The sequence below is a fragment of the Apodemus sylvaticus genome, chromosome 12 (genome assembly GCF_947179515.1).
Source record: "Apodemus sylvaticus chromosome 12, mApoSyl1.1, whole genome shotgun sequence".
NCBI lineage: Eukaryota > Metazoa > Chordata > Mammalia > Rodentia > Muridae > Apodemus > Apodemus sylvaticus.
Window position 1 is genome coordinate 78,673,663 of NC_067483.1, and position 20,168 is coordinate 78,693,830.

Genomic DNA, 20,168 nt, shown 5'->3' on the forward strand with positions numbered 1-20,168 from the left:
AGCCCCCTCCCTTTGCTTCCTTCTGGCTTGAGAGCAAGCAGGGTATTTAGTATCCACTCCTCCTCTGTTCCTCCACCCTCCCTTCTCCCGGGCTTTGGAGAACGGAGCTAGTCCAAGCACTGGGCATTGCACTTTCTTAGGTAGGGAGGCGTGGCGTGTTTGAGCCAGGAGGCTTAGAAGGAAAGCCTAGTGGAGCAGGTACAATCCCACCCCCCCTTCACCCCAAAAGACATGTCCAGACATTATGATTATTATATTTTTTTTCAATGCCAGTGCTGCTCAGCCCTCAGCGTAACTTCAGTTTTCATGAAATAAACGGTGACTATATAAAATTCCACTTTTCCGAAACTGAAATCTGAGGTCAGGTCAAAGTCTCTTCTTTCCATGGACTTGATTGAGCCTGTGTTCTATTAAGAGAGTTTAAAATTCTAAGTGAAGGAAGCCGTGCTTGGGTCCTGCCTAAAGTCACAGTAACTCTCCTCACAGTTGGCATGTGTTTGTGTGTCTCAACCAACACAAGTTAACAGCACTAAGACAGTGGGTGACCCAGGTTGCCATAGAGGTCAGGTCTGCGATGCTGGAACACAGGCAGGTGTTGGCGCATCTGTTGTAGAAAGTGGAGATCAATTCGAGCCAGGCAGAGGCCTGGGCCCTCGGAGCAGCGGGCCACCACTGTGCCCCAGGGGTCAACCACCATGCTGTGGCCATAGCTTGCTCTCGTCTCATGGTGGCGTCCACACTGCGCCGCTGCTATTACATAGCACTGAGATTCAATGGCACGGGCACGCAGCAGCACCTGAGGGTGAGACATTGTGTTGACTCAAGAACATGTAGCATTTAATAGGCAAGTGACAAGAAGCGGGCACTGTGGGCCCAATCTACTCACTGACCATTGACCAACTAGAGTTAGCAGCATGACTCACACTTACCTAAGAAATGAACTCCCTCCCCAGATGGGAAGAGAAGAAAATCCTTCAAGTAGAAAAGGGGAGTATGTTTTGTGTTTTGTACTTTTTGAGAGAAGGTCTCCCTGGCTGGCCTGGATCCACAGAGATCTGCCTGCCTCTGCCTCAAGGTGCTGAGAAAAAAAAGCATGCACCACTGTGCCCCACTCTTCTTGGATGGGGTGAGTTGCTTATGTTTTTGAGACAGGGTTTCTCTGTAGCCCTGGCTGTCCTGGAACCCACTTCTGTAGACCAGGCTGGCCTACAGACTCAGAGATCCACTTGCTTCTGCCTCCCGAGTGCTGGGATTAAAGGCGTGCGCCACCACTGCCCAGCTTCTATTTTGTTTTTTAGTCAAGGCATCACTATGTAGATACATGCTGGTTTTGAATTTGTGGCTATTTGGTGCAATGCTTGGATTTAGGTTTGTGCCACACTACTAAAAATAAGGTTAAAGGAGGCCTAGATATTCCAAGAGGCATTCTCCTACCTCCCAGTGGGCTGGGCCCGTAACAGATCCAAAGGCTGAAGGATAGGTCAGTATTTCTGCCCCAGCTTGGGCCAGTTTCAGAGAAAGTTCAGGGAACCGCATGTCATAGCAGATTGCTAGACCAACCTGAAATGAGAAACAACCCACTCATGTTCCTTGTTCCGTTCAACACAACATTGAGTACCTTCATTACCCTACACCAAAGGGGGACACCACCACCTTTCCAACATAATCCTACTTCCCTCTCAAACTCCCACCTTGCCTGCTGGTGTCTTGACAGGTGACTCAAGAGCTTGTCCAGGCATGGTATAGTTGCTCTCTCTCATAGGCCCTTGACCTGGGATCTCTACATCACACAGATGTGTCTTCCTGTAGCTGGCCACTACTGATCCTAGAGGTAGAGAATAGTGCAGACACGCTGGAAGTCCAGCCTAGTTCTTCTCCCAAAGAGGGATTTGTAAGCTAAGAACAGAAGCATAAAACCCTTAAGGCAAAGCAGTTGAGAAAAAAAATGCTGAAGGTGGGAGTTGAAGAAAGGTAGGAAAGGCGGGAAAGAGGCAAGCTCAAGGGCTCTGCAGTCTCACCCTTGCTGTTGAGGAGCACATGACAATTGTAGATTTTCTGATTCTGCTCCCAGTCTGGGCCACGCTCGTGGAAACCACCCAAGGACAGCCAGATTCCACATTCCCTGGGAAGGAGGGACACTTGACAACTCTACCCCCTCTATGTGGCAATCCAGGAACACTGGCCAACAGGGAATTCTACCCCCCTTTCCCGAAGCCCTACCCTTGTACCTGGCAAGCTGGCTATATTGTCCCAAAAGGTCCCCATTCAGTGGTTCGGACAGGAGTAATGTCTCGGCAGGATTTCGTGCAATAAAGTCAAAGGCCTCGGGCAGAAAGGCCAGGCAAGCACCCAGTCTGGCAGCCTCTCGAACCAGCTCAGCACATGTTTTAAAGTTCTCTTGCTTGTTTGGTGTTGATGTTACCTGGCACACAGCCACCAGGGGCAGCTCCCAGGAAGTTGATGAGGACGCCATGGCTCTCGGCCTGTGAATGACACAGGCAGTATCCTCAGGTTTCCTATCGCAGAAAAACTCAGAGGCTCAAGAGCTGGTGGAGCCAGAAACTTAACTTTTTTTACTTTTGATTTTTTTTTCCTTTTCTTTTTTGAGACCGGGTCGTTTGTAGCCCAGGCAGACCTTTCTGTGTAGCTGGGGATGACCTTAAACTCCTGGTTGATCCTCCTGCCTGTTTCTCCAGGGCTGGCATTACAAGCTTGTCCCACCATCCCTCTCGACTTGTTTTCATTCTTACAGAACATATAACCCTAGAGCTACTGGAGTTCACTCACTAAATGTTTGTCTCTCACTATGCAGTTCATAAACATGGACTGAGCAGCTATGTGCCACACAGAGAACATAACAAAATATGTTACCTGGGCTGAGTACAAAGTACAGGGATTTGAGGTAATCGGTATCCGGTACACAGAAGAGACAGGATTTGGCGAGGAGGTCTGGTGATGAAGCCCAGCCTGAAGAAGGTGAGAAATCAGGACACCTCACCCTCCTTCAAGCCTTAAGTTTTTAGAATTCTTTGCCCTTCCCAGGCCTGGCCATTAATCTCCTCCCCCAAGGCTTCGAAAACACTTTTTACTACTAGTAGCTATGAAAAGGGATCATAAAATGGGGAAATGGTAAAGGAGACTGTGGTCGGTGCCTTAATACCTCAACTTCCAGTGAGCTCACTTTAAAACTGAAGCCCTTTTCCTCTGCCAAACGTTTCCGCAGTTCAAGTCATCTCATGGAACCTTCCTCGTTTCCCCAATTCTCTCTTCTCGGCTGTGCCACCTGCACAGCTTTATAGACTCAACACTTATACCAGAAAGTTCACCCTCCCTAGATCTCCACCATCTCGCGGTGGGTAGATGGGTACAAGACCAGATCCCACCCCGAGCCCCCGCCCTCTGATTAGCGTGTCCTTCCCCGCCTCTCCCCCAGGCAAGAATCTCTGTTGCACAAGTTAAAGCATCGCAGGTGGAATTCACCGCAGCGGGCAGGGTTGGGGAGTAGGTCCTACATGAAGACACAGCCAAAACCATTCGCAGGGTCGGATCTGAAGAGCAGCCAGGAGCCAGGAGCGCAGGAGCAAGTGGGCGGTAACCACCAAGCCGGATGTGACGCAGTAAGGAGTGCGCAGGCCGGAACGCTGGAAGGTGGGGAAGATGGCGGACAGCAGCGGTCGTGTGGGCAAGAGCGGCGGGAGTGGCGCGGGGAAGGGGGCGGTGTCGGCGGAACAGGTGAGGAGCCACGAGCGCAGAAGGCACCCGGGTCGGTGTCGAGTTCGTGCAAGAAATAGGATTTGTGGCTCGGAGGGGCCTTTAGACCTTTCCACGGTGGCCATGGTCACGCACAGGGGAGACGGGGGTCTTTGGAGGCGAACACGATCCTTTATAGGGCGTGAGTAGGTGGGTAGGTAGGTGAGAGGCACGCCCGCGGTGTGCGTGGGTAGTCGAGGGAGACAGCCCAGAGGTGCAGGGTCTGGGAGGGTTGTCCAGGTCCCTGAGGAGAGAGATCTTCGTTTCCCCCCTCTCCGAGGTACCTTAAAGAGGGTATGGTGTTTGGCGAGGCATCTAGTAACCAATCCCAGGCTGTTCTTAGTGAGTGAGTGGGCTATTTACTTAGTCCATGACTCTAAAACCATCACCAACACCATCACCAACACGCTGCCGAGGCACGTGACTCAGACTCTGAACAGTTTAGTGTTCGGTAACTATTTTGACTAAGGAGTCTGTGGTTTGGTTTGATTTTGTTTGTTTGTTTGTTTTGTCTTGAGGTGGGGATGAGGGTTGCTATAGGGTCGAGTCTGATCGCTCTATGTAGCCTTGGCTTTTCTGGAATTCACTATATAGACCAAGCTGGCCTGGAACTCATAAGAGATTCGCTTTCCTCTGGCTCCTATATATTGGGATTAAAGACATGCACCACAGTTTCTGGTTCGGGTTGTTGCGTCTTCTGAGACACGGTCTCACTAAGTGGCCTAATTTGGCCTCGAGCAACGCAATGCCCTCTTCTGCAGAGACTGACTTTTCAGAAAAGGCCAGAAACCGTTTTCTAATCAAAGTTTGTTTCTGCCCTTCCTAACATCGGGATACATCTGACAAATGAATCAGAAAACCCTGTGGTATGGGGACCATGTTCATTAATCGTGGGATTAGGGTTTAATAACTAGTGTTATTAGAAGAATCACACAATTGAAATGAAAATAGTTGTGTTTCGGTGGTTAAATGGGAAAGCCTTGAGCTGTGGGATCTGGGAGAGTGTCTGCCCCCACCTGGGAAGGAGGCCTGGGCTTGGGATATTTGTGTACTGAAAAGTTATTTTAATCATAGGTATATTTGTCAGTTGGTTGTTGAATAGTTACTACAGGTAAAGGTATCAGCATAAAGCGGTTAAAACCCACACTGTCAAAGAGTCTGTTTGGGGGTGGTGCCATAGTCTGTTTGGGGGTGGGGGCTACAGTTCTATGAGTTAGAAAATAAGTGTTCAAAGATAATTAAGTAAAGTATAGTGAAATTCTGGGGATGGAAGAGGTAGCCTCTGACATAGTGGGAAGAGAAAAAAACAAAAGTAATTTTTTTTTTTTTTTGGTTTTTCGAGACAGGGTTTCTCTGTATAGTCCTAGCTGTCCTGGAACTCACTCTGTAGACCAGGCTGGTCTCGAAATCAGAAATCTACCTGCTTCTGCCGCCCAAGCACTGGGATTACAGGCATGCGCCACCACACCCAGCAACAAAAGTAATTATTTTAAGAATCAGTCTTGTGGCCGGACGGTAATCCCAGTCTACAGAGTGAGTTCCAGGACAGCCAGGACTATACAGAGAAACCCTGTCTTGAAAAAACCAAATCCAAAAAAAAAAAAAAGTCTTGTGTTCAGCTTTGCTTAACACAGAGAAACGGGTAAATGAAATAGACCTTGTCACAGTCAAGTGTGGTGGCCCCTACCCATAATCCCACTGGATTACCCTGTCACTTCCAGGCTAGCCTGGGTTACAGAGTCTCAAAAACACAGTCTCAAAAACAAACAAGCCAGACATAAAGACAAATAAAAACAAAACAATGAGACTTTAAAAATATATTTTATGTGTGTTTGCATGTTTGAGTATGTGTATGTACCACATGTGTGTAGGAACCCTCAGAGGCCAGAAAAGTAGTCAAAGCCCCTGATACTGCCTGTTAGCTACCATGTGGGTCCTGAGAACCAAACCCAGGTCCGCTGCTATAGAAGTGAGCATTCGTCCACAGAGCCATTTCTCCAGTCCTACACTAAAAACATCTGCACATAATGAATTTTTGCACAGTTTGAAGAGAGAGTGCAAAGCAGTGTAGATTAGGAGATGGCAGGTAGAAAAGGGAGCAGTGGGTGTGGAATGGTGATGAAGTTCTTCTGGCCTAGAGTCAGATAGACCTGTGCTCAAATTGTATTTCTTATTTATAGATGATTTCTCTTGTTACTTTTACCCTCCTCTATCTGTAAAAACATAGTAGTTCTCATTTCATAACTAGAGTATTAGGCAAGAAAATCCATTTGGTTTTTCTTTTCCACCATGACTAAATACAGAGAGTGCAGAGTGTGTTTAACAAATGCTAGTTAGGGCTGCAAAGGTGACTTCTGCATTTGAGCACCTGACACACAGACACACATTCATGCACACAGTCTGAACAATCTTTCTAAATGCTAATTTGCTTTCATTTTCCAGAGGATGCTTTGGCTTAATTCTAAAGGCTGAGAAAAGTTAGTCATGTGAAGATTTTTTTCATTAGAAGTAATGTGTTCAAAAGCATTGAGTCATGAACTTCCTGGCATTGGAAATTCTAGAGGATTTAAAGAGATATATTAGCCAGGCGGTGGTGGTGCACACCTTTAATCGCAGCACTTGGGAGGCAGAGGAAGGCGGATTTCTGAGTTCGAGGCTAGCCTGGTTTATGGAGTGAGTTCCAGGACAGCCAGGGCTATAGAGAAACCCTGTCTTGAAAAACCAAAATAACAAAACAAAACAAACCCACAGATATGAATTAAAGAGATATATTGCAAGACTTGAAGAGAGCATAGTCAACTTTGTTCTTTGACACGGGTTTTCCATGTGGCCTAGAACTCACTGGGTAGCGTAGGGTGGCTGGCCAGAGACTCCCTTGAGTCCCTTTGCCCAGCACTGGGGTAACAAATAAGGCTCAGAATTTACGTTCACTAACATTCCATTGCCAGGCAGTTCATGTCTCAATTCCACACCCGCTTTGTTTTCTTTCTTCCTCTTCCTGCTCTTCCTCCTCCTCCTCCTCCTTTTATTAAGTGTATTCTGGGGCTCAAACTCAGGTTCGTTGGTTCTTCTTTACCTGTGGAATTTTCTTCCCAGATCAATTTAAGTGTTTTATCACTGATGCCAATCAAACCTAATGTGTCTCTCACAAAGAAAATAGGAGCAGGTAATACTTTGTACTAGGCGCTTGTTTTATATTCTGTTACTTATCATTTATTGGTTTACTATTGTTGTTTTGTCTGAGCTAGGCTTTCCCTCTGTAGCCCTGGCTAGCCTGGAACTTGCTGTGTACGCCAGTCTATTCTTCCTGCTTTGGCCTCCCAGGTGTACCACAGCACTTGGAAGAGAGTGAGTGCGTGTGCGAGTGCTTGAATGTATGGTGACCTGGGACTGTGGAGGTCAGAGCCCTGGAGTCCCTGGGACTGGAGGTAGAGACAATTATGAGCCTCCATGTAGGTGCTGGGAACTGAACCGTGGTTTTTCCGCGAGAGTGGTAAGTGCTGCTGAGCCATCTCTCTAGCTCCCCAAAATTGAGACACATAAATATTATGTACACACATATAATAATGAACTAAACAAAAGTCCTGCTGCAAAGTAGGTTGTGATGTGCCAGCTGTGATAGAGCCCCTGTGTTAGGGGAGGTGGATAGGCAGGATTTGGGGTTCAAGTTCATCCTCAGCTACATAGCATATTTGAGGCCGGCCAGTGGGAGTCTCAAAAAGACAAGAAAATTCCTGTCACTCGTCAAAGCTCAACATGCGTTTTGGAGAGGACAGAGCCTACTCAAACACAGCTTTAACCCCCAAAACTCTTGACCTTATAATGTAAAATGAAATCATTCTGTCCCAATAGTCCCCAGAGTCTTACTTTGTTCCAGTACTAACTCAAAATTCCAGGATCAGTTGTGAGCCTGTGCAATGAAAAGTAGCATCTTTACTTCCAGCGTGTAATGCAGAGGCAGGCAAAGGGTAGACATTCCTGTTCTAAGGGAGAGAAGTAAACCCAGGAGGAGGCCTTCCTTGTTAAATTATCTTACAAATCTCTGTGTATATCATTCGGAAACCCTGGGGCAGGAATTGGGCCTCTAAGATATTGGGCAGCTCCACATCTGTGTGTTTGCAGGGCTCAGTCCATGCTTGATGCTCTTGGGCTAGGGGGCATGCCAGTCCCTGCAGCTTGCACAGTCACGCAGTGCCCAGACAGTTGCTGTGCTAGTAGAGATCATGGTAGCTGCCTGGCCTTCCCTAGGGCTGTCCCAGTGAGGATTCACTGTGACAGCTCCCATTCCTACAGCAGACTTCTCACACTCCCATTTTACCTCCCACAGTTCAGTGCATCTTTTGGAGTTTTGGTAGAGGGTGCCATTTCTCCACAGCTCTTGCATTCCGCATGCCGCCAGAATTAGCACCATGAGGCATAGACACTCCGGCAGGTTACTGCTAACTTGCTGTCCCCAGCTGCAGTACAAGCTGGACCACACCGCTTGTGTGGTGGCCAGAGGATAATTTGCAGCAACTGTTCTCTCCACCGTCCATCCTGGGATCAGACTCGTGTAGCCAGGATTGACCGCCATGCCCCTTTCCCAGCTGAGTCATCTCACTGGCCTGGCCACAGTCTTGACCTAGTTCCACTTTGTACATAGCCAGTCTGTGAATTGTCTTAAGGTTTTAGGTTCTGCTGGGCATGGTGGCACACCTGTAATCCCAGCACTTGGGAGGCAGAGGCAGGCAGATTTCTAAGTTTGAGGACAGCCTGGTCTACAGAGTGAGTTCCAGGACAGCCAGGGATATACAGAGAAACCCTGTCTTGAAAAACCAAAAAAAGGGGGAGGGGGGCTAGGTTCTATTTTCTTTTCTTTAAATGTTTTTTTTTTAATTATTATTTTATATACATTAGTGTTTTGCTTGCATGTTATGCGGGTACAAGGGTGTCAGATCCCCTGGAACAGGTGGTACAGGCAGTTGTAAGCTCACGTGCAGGTGCTGGGAATCGAACCTGGGTTCTCTGGCTCTTAACTGTTTAGTCATCTCTTTGGCCCCTTTATTTTTTCCTTTTCTTTCTTTCTTTCTTTCTTTCTTTCTTTCTTTCTTTCTTTCTTTCTTTCTTTCTTTCTTTCTTTCTTTCTTTCTTTCTTTTTGTTTTTGTTTTTTTTTTTTTGTTGTTGTTGTTGTTGTTTTTGAGGCAGGGTTTCTCTGTGTAGCCCTGGCTGTCTTATTTTCTTTTATTCTCTTATTTTCTTATTTTCTTTTAATTATGAATTCTGTCTTTAAGCTGGGTGGTAGTTTCTTAGAAACAACAGATTTGGATCTTGTTTTATGACCTAATGTACAAATAAAGGCAGTATTTTGTGTTACGTGTATGAGTGCTTACTTGTATGTATTGTACCGCATGCATTCCTGGTGTCACAGGCCAGAAGAGTGTATCAGATCCTCTGGAACTGGAATTACAGGCTGGGTGCTGGAAACTGGACCAAGCATTAGTGCCTGATACCTACAGAGACCAGGAGATGACAGATCCATACCAACCTAAAATACGTGATACTTCTTGCTTTCTTAGGCCAAAGGGACATACAGTAATCCACCCTTCTTTTCTCTTTCATCACCTCCTGTTTCACCCCCTAACATTAGATAGAAGAGAAAGGAGGAGAGAGGAGAGAGGCTTGGGGGGCTCGAGCCGTGCCTCCTTGTCTTTGTTTCTTTCCTGGCCACAACCATTACCTACCAACCAACCATCAACCTCTAAACACAACACATATCCACAGCCCACTGAACACCAGGAGCCACCCACTCTGCCTCTCAAGAACGACGGCATTTTGTTCTTTGCGTTGCTTCCTGCTGTCTGCAGGTAGTGGCATCTTTGGGGACCCTAAGAAAATTGGAATGCTAGCCCATCCCTGGGAAACCTGGCTGTTTTATTCACTGTCCCAGAAGGTGCAGGCCTAGCCGAGGCAGTCTGAGAGGCTGCACCAATTGTAACATTGTAGGGGCAATTTTATATTAATGTATAAAATATGTGGTGTGCACAAATCAACTAATGATTCTCACCTGGCGGTGGTGGCACTCGCCTTTAATCCCAGCACTTGGGAGGCAGAGGCAGGCGGATTTCTGAGTTCGAGGCCAGCCTGGTCTACAAAGTGAGTTCTAGGACAGCCAGGGCTACACAGAAAAACCCTGTCTTGAAAAAGCAAAAAAAAAAAAAAAAAAAAAAATTTAATAATGATTCTCTAATGTGTTTGAGTAGGTAGGTGAAAGGCATTTGTAAGTCAGTTTGGATTGAGTAACCAAAGTGTACTAGGTGTTAATCCCCATCTATGCCATGATGGCATGGGATAAGTCGTGAGGACCAGGTAGCCAAAAAGACTCATTGTCTACTGCAGAGACATTCATGTCCCTCAGTCTCCTAGCCATTCCCAGGTAGGGTGTCAGCATTGTTGTCACCTGCTTTGCTGTCCTTTTGGTCTCCTCCATGTCTGCAGCCAAGATTTTCAGGAAGTCTCTCCTGGTCAAATTTAATCTTTATTAACTTTGAAGAAATCCACAGCATTTCTTTTCCTGTGGAAATAAAGGTGTAGCCTCTTCCTCAACACAGCATATTTCCTGACTTCGATTCTGAGGCTTATATATTCTTAAAGTATACAGGCTGGTTTAATTCAGCAGTCCATTCTAAAATCTAATGTTTTTCAGCATTGTGCTATCTGTCTCTCTGACATTTAAAAAATTTGAAGTTAAAGCATTATATAACCTGTCTCTGGGAGGTCTCATATGCCCCTTCTGTTTTATTAACATTTCCTTTAAAGTGCTGTTAGATCTTTCCACAAGTGCCTGACCTATAGGACTGTAAGGTATACCTTTAATGTATTTTATTTGTTTAATTTCAGTGAACACATAAGCCAAAGCATTCTAAGCTTTAATCTGTAAAGATAGCACTGAGATAGCCATCACAGAGTCAGCCTTCTCAGAACACAAGGCAGAAGTTCATTGGAATCCTGAATAGGTATCAGTTGTATTATGTATATAGTTTAATTTTTCAAACTCTGAAAAATGACTCAATCTGCCAATTTTTGTTTCTTTGGGCACCTTTAAGGTTTCTTCTGGCAGGTGATTGAGTCAATGGAGCTTGATTATACAAAGAACAATCAGGGCGGTTTTTTATAATTTCTTTGGTTTAGTATTGGATTATAGAAAAAAATTTGTTGGTCATCCCAGCAAGTATAGCTTTGCAAGAGAATTTGATTTGAAACCAGAAAAGAGAATTTCGGTTTCAGCAGAGAAGTAAGGAGTGAGAGAGGTTTGCAAAAGCTTAGCAGTAAGGGTGGAGAGTCTCATAAAGTCTGGGGCAGTACTAGTGGCATAGGACAGCAAGAGGTGTCCAGTTCAGATGCAGAGAAGGCCTGTGTAAGGTGGTAGTAAGCAGGGCCAGCTCTTACAGATCTTCATTGTGGTGAGGAATTTTGGTTGTATTCTGGGAACAGAGGCAGGAAGATCTCATGGCTGAGCTAGCTTGGTTAGTTAGGTCAGTCAACAGGGTCTTGGGGGAGTGAGGATTGAAAAGAAAAAGACAAGACAATACTATATGGGCTGGAGCGGTTAAGAGCACAACCATCTTTAATGAGATCTGATGCCCTCTTCTGGTGTGTCTAAAGACAGCTACAGTGTGCTCATATATATAAATAAAGAAATCTTAAAAAAAAAGACAATAATACAATAACATGACTCCAGTCAGTGCTGAGGCTGAAAAGTTTATTTTTTTTTCCCCAGTCAGCTTTTATACCATTCTCGGAGAATTCGGTCAGTTCTTAGATCAAAGAAAGTAATCAGCTAAGGTAATAAAGGGATCAAACAAAGCAATAAACAAAGCCCCATTTCTAGGGCTTATCAGGATGACCAAGATGAAAGGAGTGCCACACATTGAGCTTTGTCTTAGCCCAAATGTGATGCTCTTATGTGAGCCTACTTCCTTCTTTCTTCCTTGAGCCTGGTGATAAGTGCTTGCCAAATTTCTAGGAGTGGTCCCAAAAGCTCTCCACAACCTCAGGTTGAATGCCAGACTGGTAATCTGTATTCAGAGACCCTGCCTCAAAACAAATTAAAAAAAAAAAAAAAAGCACACAAACACCTCTCCCAACATATATATCAATAGGGAACAAATTCCATGTCACACTTAAAAAGAAATCTGGGCTAGAGAAATGGCTCGGTGGTTAAGATCTTCTAGAGGATCTGGGTTTAATTTCCAGCTCAGAACCCATATGGTAGCTTATACTTTGGGGGATCTGAGGCCTTCTTCTGGCCTCTTTGGGTCCCAGGCATGCACATAGTGGGCATACACATGCAGGTAAGGCACATAAAAATAAATCTTAGGTGGAAAAAAATCTTTGTATATAAAAATAAGTTTTCGAAAGTACATGTAAATAAGAATGTAAAGAGCTTTACGTAGTCTTAGAGGTGATGTTGATTTAGAAAAGAATACATAGTATTTTAATTTAATGGGACTATTTCATTGGGGATATTTGCAGACAATATGATTTAATAGGGTAAAGAGACTCTCAACATTGACTAGTTTATCCTTGTTTACATGAGACTGTTATGGTTTGGTCTGTTGCTATGTATTGCAATGCTAAATACAAGGAGATCCTCACCTACACCAAGTGATGCTGTGTAACCTTCTTCGTTAATGTAAAAAAACTACTTGTTGAATAAAGATGACTACAGCCTGTAGCTAGGCAGGAGAGAGGTAGGCCGGGCTTCAGTTCCAGGCTTGGGGTCTTGGGGCACGGAACACATGAGAGGAGAGTTGAGGAAGGAAGAAGACACCATGGGAAAGGTGAATCATGAGAAGATGTCCGTGAGGGCCAGCCCAGAGGAGCTGGAGAAGGAGCAGCCCAGGTTGAACTTGGCAGGTCATATCTCAGGGTTAGTGACAGGGAAGTAGACAAATAGTATAGAGGGTTGATAACTGCTCGGCTCTAGTGCTGTTAAGGGTAATTGTTTTATGTCTTTTATTTGGGAACTGAACGATCAAAGGTGGGATAGAAACCTCCAATTAATTTTTACAACATTTTGGCACCCAGTGTGGGGCACCTATAGTAAATATTTTCCTGGTACTTCCTCTCAGCCCCATGCTCCCAGAAATAAGACTCAGGCTCCAAATATATTTACAGATACCTTGGTCACATAGCTAGGCTCTTCTCTGACTAGATCATAACTTAGATTTTAGCATGTATTCTGCCATCTGCCATCAGCAGTTACGTGTGCTCAGGTACCATGAAGCCATCTTGTCCATCTTCTTGGGGAATCTTCCATGCCTGGCACTATCCCAGATTCCTTTCTCCTCCTGCGCTTCCCATCTCCTATTTCTTGCCTAACCTATAGGCCATCAGATTTTTATTGACAGGTGCCATCCATACAGACAGAGGATGTTCTCTAGGTTTGTTATTGGTGGTAGTGCTGGGAGCTGAACCCCAGTGCCTCTTGCATGCTGAGGCTGTTCTCACGGAGTTGTGCCTCCGGCCCTGAGCTGACACTATAAAACTTGTGTGGCTTAGTGGGGAAAGCACTTGCTGCACAAGCGTGGTCACCTGAGCACGGTCCTGGGAACTCATAGAGTTGTCCTTTCTGGAGCTCAACACCCATGCTCGGAAGCTCACAGCAACTGACCGAAGCCCTAGGTGAATCTGATGCCCTCCTGACCTCCACACTGGTTTATATACACACAGGCACACACACTACATGTAGAAAAAAAATCTTTAAATCTTAAAAAAATACAGACTGAAGAGCTGATGATTTAATGATTTAAGAGTATAAGATTCACACTGTGTGGCTGGAGAGATGGCTCAGCAGTTAAGAGCACTGGCTGCTCTTCATAGTTCCTGAGTTCAATTCCCAGCAACCACATGGTGGCTCACAGCCATCTGTAATGAGATCTGATGCCCTCTTCTGTACTCATATACATAAAATAATTAATTCTTTTTAAAAAACGTACACACTGCTCTTCTAGAAGACCCAGGTTTGATTTCTCCAGCACCTGTATCAGGCCTGTGACTCCATCACCCTCTTCTTGTCTCTGATTAACTGCCCTCATGTGCACAAACACACAATTATCCATAATAATTAAAAATAAAAAAATTGGGGGACTGGAGAAATGGATCAGTGGTTAAGAGCATTGACTGCTCTTCTGAAGATCCTGAGTTCAAATCCCAGCACCCACATGGTGGCTCACAACCATCTGAAAAGAGATCTGACTCCCTCTTCTGGTGATGTCTGAAGACAGCTACAGTGTACTTAGATATAATAATAAGTAAATCTTTAAAAAAAAATCTGGGTTGGGGTGACAAACTGGCTAGCTCGCTCAGTGGTTAAAGGAACTTAAAGGAAAAATGTTTAGCCAGGCAGTGGTGGTGCACACCTTTAATCCCTGCACTTGGGAGGCAGAGGCAGGCGGATTTCTGAGTTCAAGGCCAGCCTGGACTCTAGAGTGAGTTCCAGGACTACAGAGAAACCCTGTCTGGGGGGGGGGGGGAAGAGGGGGAGTGGGGACGAGGAGGAAGAAGGAGAAGAAGAAGAAGAAGAAAGAATGGTTAAAAGAATTTGCGTAGGACCCAGGTTCAGTTTCCAGTACACATATGATGGCTCACAACCATTTGTTTCTCCAGTTTCAGGGACTCTGACGCTCTCTTCTGGCCTCTGGGCACTAGGCACACACATGGTGCACATATATACATACTTCTAGGTATAACAGCACTTGTGAATATATAACGAAAATGAATGTTAGGGAGGGAGACATAAAAGAGCCCTCTTCACCCGCAAGGCTCTTGTAGGTATCCAGTGCCCATCTCTCACATTCATTCAAGTCTATTGTTAAATCCCCCTTGTGCCTAGTAAATATCTCAGACATATAGGCACTCAGTAAGAATAGGCAGGTGGAGTTCTGAGTTCGAGGCCAGCCTGGTCTACAGAGTAAGTTCCAGGACAGCCAGGGCTACACAGAGAAACCCTGTCTCAAAAAAAACCAAAAAAAAAAAAAAAAAAGAATGTATTATACGCCATTCCTAAGACAGGTCTGGGCGACTGCACCTTTGTAACCTGCCGTCCCCCAGGCTGCCTTTACTCGGGTCTTTTCACCCTCATCTCTTAGGTAATTGCCGGCTTCAACCGCCTTCGGCAGGAGCAGAGGGGCTTGGCATCCAAAGCAGCTGAGCTGGAGATGGAATTGAATGAGCACAGGTAGGAAGGCCGCAGAGAAGCAGTAGAACGATTGGATGGAGGCTTGCAGGGGGGCGGGGGGCAAGACGAATTCTGAGGTCTGGTCTTGCTCTCCTGCCCTAGCCTGGTGATCGACACACTCAAGGAGGTGGACGAGACCCGCAAATGCTACCGCATGGTTGGAGGTGTGCTGGTGGAGCGGACCGTCAAAGAAGTGCTGCCTGCCTTGGAGGGGAACAAGGAACAGGTGAGCAGACGTGTGGGCCACCGAGGGGTTAAATATGCGTGACCAGGGATTTAGGGAATGCAAGGGAAGAAGTCCCAGGCAGAAATTCATGTTGACGATAACATGTACCCTGTTAGCTATATACTGTGCCCTTTATGCTGTTACGAAGTCGAAGTCCAACTCCTTAAGTGAGGAGCTGTTGGCTACGTGCCCTTTCCATAGGCTCTTTGATGTGGTTGAGTTGGGAGGGGAATGGGCAGAGCAGTACAATATAGTCTGGATCCCTGACTCAGAATCTCCTGAAGAACTTGTTTAGCAGTGTTGGGCATCAAACCCCGGCCCTTATGCATAGAGGCTAAATACTCGATCATTGAGCCACACCTCCAGCCAAGAACCAGTTTAAAATGCAACTTCTTAGGGCCTCTCTGGATCCACTGAACCCAGACCCTTGAAAAAACCCTAAGTGCCCTTGTAAAGGGAGCAAGAGTCCTGACTGGGGTGGCACGCACTGGTGATTACCTTGCTGCAGTGATAAGGCAGAGGGATTGTGGGTTTGAAGATTGCCTGGGCTAACTATAAATCAATCAATTAAAAAAAAAATGAGTGTGACCTAAGAGAAGAAGAAATCATAGCATGACAAATGCTCTTTTAAAAACAAGCAGCCCTCCCTCCCTGGGGAGCTAGACTGTGAGATGGGGTGGCCATTAGGTAAGAGTGGGGCTGAGTTTGATCAGCATAGATTATATGCTTTTATAACATTATCAAAGAATAACAAAAGTAAGTAGCCCAGATGTTTCCCTTTTATAAGCCACTGTGTTTGAGAAGAACTCCCTCAAAAGTCTGGGCTTTGCTGACTCTGGCTTAAAAGGTGCGTTTAAATGTGTTATTGTTTCACTGCCTCTACCCACAGTCACACCTGCAGTCCTTCTAGAACTTCTTTTTTTTTTTTTTTTTGCCTTTTAGATCCAGAAGATTATTGAGACGCTGTCACAGCAGCTTCAGGCAAAGGGCAAAGAACTCAATGACTTCCGGGAAAAGCACAACATCCGTCTCATGGGGGAGGACGAGAAGCCAGTAGCCAAGGAGAGCTCAGAAGGGGCAGGGGCCAAGGCCAGCTCCGCAGGGGTGCTGGTCTCCTAGGACTAAGGCCTCGGCAGCTTTTGTTGTTTTTTTTAACCTTGACTCCCACTTGTAATTTCTTTTTATTGTTGTTATTATTATTTTCTCTGCTATTATTATATTTTGTTGTTGTTGATGATGATTAAATGTTTTGGTCAAATACTTAGCCATAGCCTGAAATCTTTCTTACTGACAGCATACAGCTGGGCATGATGGTACACATGCCATGAATAATCTTAGTGCATGGGAGACAACAGGAGGCAGATCTCTTGAAATCCAGGCCAGCCTGGTCTACAAGTCATCCAAGGCTATATAGTGAGACCCTGTCTCAAACAAAACAAAACAAATAGTATATGATTTGTGTTGTTTCTACTGGGTTAATAGCTCACACTATCAGAAAGTAACCTTGGGTTGGCCTTTCCCTGGCAAATAACCACATCTGCTTCTTTGTTGCTCTTTACGGGATTCGGAGGGCTCAGATGGCTTGGCAATGAAGAGCTCTTCCAGAGGGCATCTGTTTTATTATCCCCAACAACCACATGGTGGCTCACAAACCACCTCTAATGGGGTCTGATGCCCTCCTCTGGCAAGAAGGTGTACATGCAGATAGAGCCGTTATATAAGTAAAACATAAATCTTTTAAAGGATTCGGAGACAAAATGTTGACTCTCGGATTGACATTTAATAAGTAGGGCAATAGCTCTGACCGAGAGTGCTTTGTAGGTTGGCCATGTTGTGCCTTTCTTCAGATGAATTCCAGGATGCAAACCTGTGGGCTAGCTGTCCTGCCATCCTCACCAAAGCCCCCAATCAAATAAAGCTGGTCATTCCACAGGCAAGTGCGATGGCCCACGCGCTTCAGTCCTCGGTCTGTACAGGGGAAGTGGAACCACAGAGGCGGAGACTTGCCTGTGGGTGGGGAGCAGAGGGTGGTTACTCAGGCACGGATACTTAGTTACTATGCGCCAACCTTATCCAGGATGCATGCCTGTCCTTTTCCCCATTTGTCAGCCTTTTCAAATGTTTAATATTCTATGTATATTGCCTATGGTATTTTGTTTTTGAAACAGGGTCTCACTCTGTCACCCTGGCTAGTTTCACACTCTAGATCAGGCTGGCTGGCCTCAAAAACTCCCAGAGATCTGCCTGCCTCTGCCTCCCAAGTGCTGGAATTCAAACCAGTGTAAACCACTGGTAAAACCACTTGCCTGGCTTTATTTTTTGTTTTGTTTCGTTTAGTTCTTCAAAACAAGGTTTCTCTGTCCTGGAACTCACCAGGCTGGCTCCTCAGCGGTCCACCCCCTTCTGCCTCCTGAGTGCATGCACCACCACAAGAGACTGCATTCCTTTAACTCTCCTCAACTGATTTCTCCTCCTTTCTCTCCCGCCACCCCTTTTTGTAATTTTTAGCTTCTTGTGTCTTTCCCTCCTCCCTTTCAAAGGATAGTTTGGCGCTCACGGGTATCATAGATGTAGAGATCATTGCAGATCGTATCTCTAGCTCTGGTCAGAGTTTCTCCACCAAATAGTACAGCGAAGGGTCCCACCACTGAACAGGAATGATGCCGCAAACTCTGCGGTCCTTGCTGCAACCCCTGCCCGCTGCTCACAAGCTTTGCAAGCTGTTCCTTCAAACGAGGGGCAGCAGGCGGTTCCTCCTTGGGGGAGAAAAACCAGAAGGGATCGTCTGAAGGGTTTGCTTATCTTAGAGTAGTTCTAGTCCTTTTCTACTTTCCGTAGCTAATACCTTAATTTTTCCAGGGCTCCAGTGCCCTGCTACTTCGGGTCCAACTGAGTTGCAACCCCCAAAGAGCAAAAGCTGATGGCCTGGGTGCGGTCCAGCAGTTGGCAGCAGGGCAGCGCAGTGACCTGACCGTGAGGCTGTGTGGCAGCCTTCTTCTTTGTAGCTGTTGGTACAGAGAAATTCGGACCTGAGTTTGCTTTTCTGAAAAGAGTCGAGTGTTCTTTGCCAGAGAGCCCTAGTGTAAGAGAAAATCAGGCTTGGGGCAGATAGAGTTAAGCCATCTTGGAAATGGTAGATTCCAAGATGGAAGAAGGTGGAGTTTGTTTAGGTTTCGGTTTTTTCTAGAGTATAGAGAAAACCAACGAACGTTTGGGGCAAAGATTTCAGTACCAATAAGTTCGGGTCCTGTGGTCCAACTTTAAAGTGTAGATGCTTCCGTAGCGTCGCTGGGTGTGGGTACCACCCTCTCGGCCAGACACCCGCAGCTCGCGGTCTGAGAGGCGAGTGCAGGTGTGGCTGCTGAGGCCAGCAGGGGGGCAGCTGTCGGGGTTCGCGGTCCATGCTTCCCACACTCCTCTCTCCGTGTCCAGCGCGGCCACCGTGGATAAGCGACGTGACCCATCCCAGCCACCCACCACGCAGAGCCAACGTCCTCCCACCAGTGCCGCGTCGTGGTGGCTGCGAAGGGGACTACCTCGCGCTAGCAGTCGCACCGCTTGGCCCTGAGCTGGGTCAAAGATGACTGTGTCGTTACTGGGCACTCTTGCACCACCTTCTAGGAGACCCCCTACCAGATAGAACCGTCCTTCCAGTTCCGTGCATGTATGGAAGGCACGAGCCAGAAGCACGTCTCGCGCCACTGGCCTCCAGGTCCAAGCCGAGCCTCTTGCTCGACCGAGGGTCTGCACCCCAGCCATGGGCCAGGGGAAGCGGAGAGCAGCTCGGTGGCTTCGGGTCGCACACCTTCACGAGGGGCCCAGCACTTCCTCCAAGCATAGGCTAGCTTCCCCTCCAATACCAGCCCAAGTCCTCACTCAAACCATCCCTTCTCCCCATCGTCGTCGCCCAGCAACCACTGCCGGGACTGCATTGCGACCGCGGCAAACTGAAGGTCGCAAAGCGCCTGTTACCTTGGAAACAAGAGACCTGGTTAGCTACCGCGATCTTACCGTGATGTCGTCAGGGGAACGAGAAGTGGGGAAAGCCAGTAAATATCCTAGAAGATTTGGGCTCCAAAAGGCTAGAAGCCGACAGTTCATTAGAAGAACCCAATAGCTGCTAACTAGCATGCGCTTATGACATTTGAGGCAGGTGTTGGGGGTAGGATGCGTGGAGACCGTGTCTTTTTCTTTTTCGCTTCAAGGTTTCTAACGTGGAATCTTCTTTAGGGATAAGTAGGAAGGAAACAAGTCACAAGTCAGGGTTGAGGGAATGGACGTGAACTACGTTGCTTGGGATTCAGAGATCTGAGTAGACTTACTCAGCGTTCCCATGTATGAAACGGGCCGTGAGTGGTAAAATCCTTGAAGGCGCTGAATGGATGGGAGAGTGCTCTCTGCTCTGGCCACTGGGTGGCAGTAGAGTCCAGTCTCAGTGAGAAGCGACGGGAGAGAAAGGTGGTAAGAGAAGAGGGTGTATAAAGTAGGAGGGGAAAGATAGGTTAGGCGCATCTTGGACAATTTTTCTCTACTTAGTGCTAGAGTGAATAATTGTTTCATCTTGACTCATTAGAATAATATAACACATTAAATGGCGGCCCGTGGAACTCAGGATTAAGGGCAGGGAGTTTCCCCTGATAAGATCCTGGGCAGAAGCTGCCCAGCCTTAGAAAGTGGGTGGGGGTGAGATGGGGAGGAGAGAGACACAGACTCCTGCCCCTCCCTGCCCTCTTCCTTTTAGTCAAGCTGGGTTACCGAAGGCCTAACCCTGCTCTCACAGGACTCCGTGCAGAATGAAGAGGCCCAGATCAAGGCAGGCTGACTGGTTTCCGCTGTAGGAGGAAATACAGACAGATTTCTACTCGTCCCTCCAGCTGGGGTGGAGCAGAAACAGGATCCTTGTCCCCCAGGCTGGGCTGAGTGGGAAGGATGGCTGTGACTTTGGCCTTTGGTTTCTAAACACGAACTTGCTC

At 46.7% G+C, this 20,168-nt stretch overlaps 3 protein-coding genes across 9 annotated transcripts; 1 reads left to right on the forward strand and 2 right to left on the reverse strand.

Annotated features, from left to right (window-relative positions):
• Positions 1-242: 242 nt before the first annotated feature.
• Positions 243-3,609, reverse strand: Nit1 (nitrilase 1). Of its 7 annotated transcripts, none has more exons than XM_052201295.1 (8): positions 3,513-3,602; positions 3,161-3,283; positions 2,872-2,967; positions 2,229-2,483; positions 2,019-2,122; positions 1,692-1,825; positions 1,435-1,560; positions 243-796 (listed from the first exon to the last, which is right to left on the reverse strand). In XM_052201295.1, the coding sequence occupies exons 4-8, from the start codon at positions 2,471-2,473 to the stop codon at positions 530-532; spliced, it is 876 nt and encodes a 291-aa protein (XP_052057255.1). In that variant the 5' UTR covers positions 2,474-2,483; positions 2,872-2,967; positions 3,161-3,283; positions 3,513-3,602; the 3' UTR covers positions 243-529. The 7 variants fall into 7 exon arrangements, with proteins under 7 accessions (XP_052057255.1, XP_052057256.1, XP_052057254.1 ...); XM_052201296.1 differs by having other exon boundaries at positions 3,481-3,598; XM_052201294.1 differs by lacking the exon at positions 3,161-3,283 and having other exon boundaries at positions 3,513-3,609.
• A 17-nt stretch (positions 3,610-3,626) lies between these two features.
• On the forward strand, positions 3,627-16,459 carry Pfdn2 (prefoldin subunit 2). Its single transcript, XM_052201305.1, has 4 exons — positions 3,627-3,732; positions 14,881-14,969; positions 15,072-15,195; positions 16,138-16,459. Exons 1-4 carry the CDS (start codon positions 3,658-3,660, stop codon positions 16,312-16,314), a joined length of 465 nt encoding a protein of 154 aa, XP_052057265.1. The 5' UTR covers positions 3,627-3,657; the 3' UTR covers positions 16,315-16,459.
• A 496-nt stretch (positions 16,460-16,955) lies between these two features.
• On the reverse strand, positions 16,956-19,156 carry Klhdc9 (kelch domain containing 9). Its single transcript, XM_052200994.1, has 4 exons — positions 18,428-19,156; positions 18,041-18,200; positions 17,753-17,951; positions 16,956-17,202 (listed from the first exon to the last, which is right to left on the reverse strand). The coding sequence occupies exons 1-4, from the start codon at positions 18,952-18,954 to the stop codon at positions 17,039-17,041; spliced, it is 1,050 nt and encodes a 349-aa protein (XP_052056954.1). The 5' UTR covers positions 18,955-19,156; the 3' UTR covers positions 16,956-17,038.
• Between the last annotated feature and the right edge of the window lie 1,012 nt (positions 19,157-20,168).

Excerpts from the sequence above, each read along its gene's own strand:
- Nit1 (XM_052201293.1), bottom strand. Across the intron at positions 1,826-2,018 it reads TGTGCTCCTCAACAGCAAGG|GATCAGTAGTGGCCAGCTAC; the intron begins GTGAGACTGCAG and ends CTCTACCTCTAG. Across the intron at positions 797-1,434 it reads CGGGCCCAGCCCACTGGGAG|GTGCTGCTGCGTGCCCGTGC; the intron begins GTAGGAGAATGC and ends TCTCACCCTCAG.
- Pfdn2 (XM_052201305.1), top strand. The coding sequence starts at position 3,658 with ATGGCGGACAGCAGCGGTCGTGTGGGCAAGAGCGGCGGGAGTGGCGCG. Across the intron at positions 14,970-15,071 it reads ATGGAATTGAATGAGCACAG|CCTGGTGATCGACACACTCA; the intron begins GTAGGAAGGCCG and ends CTCCTGCCCTAG. Across the intron at positions 15,196-16,137 it reads TGGAGGGGAACAAGGAACAG|ATCCAGAAGATTATTGAGAC; the intron begins GTGAGCAGACGT and ends TTTGCCTTTTAG.
- Klhdc9 (XM_052200994.1), bottom strand. The coding sequence starts at position 18,954 with ATGGCTGGGGTGCAGACCCTCGGTCGAGCAAGAGGCTCGGCTTGGACC. Across the intron at positions 18,201-18,427 it reads CACAGGACCCGAACTTATTG|CTACAAAGAAGAAGGCTGCC; the intron begins GTACTGAAATCT and ends CTGTACCAACAG. Across the intron at positions 17,952-18,040 it reads GGAGCCCTGGAAAAATTAAG|GAGGAACCGCCTGCTGCCCC; the intron begins GTATTAGCTACG and ends TTCTCCCCCAAG.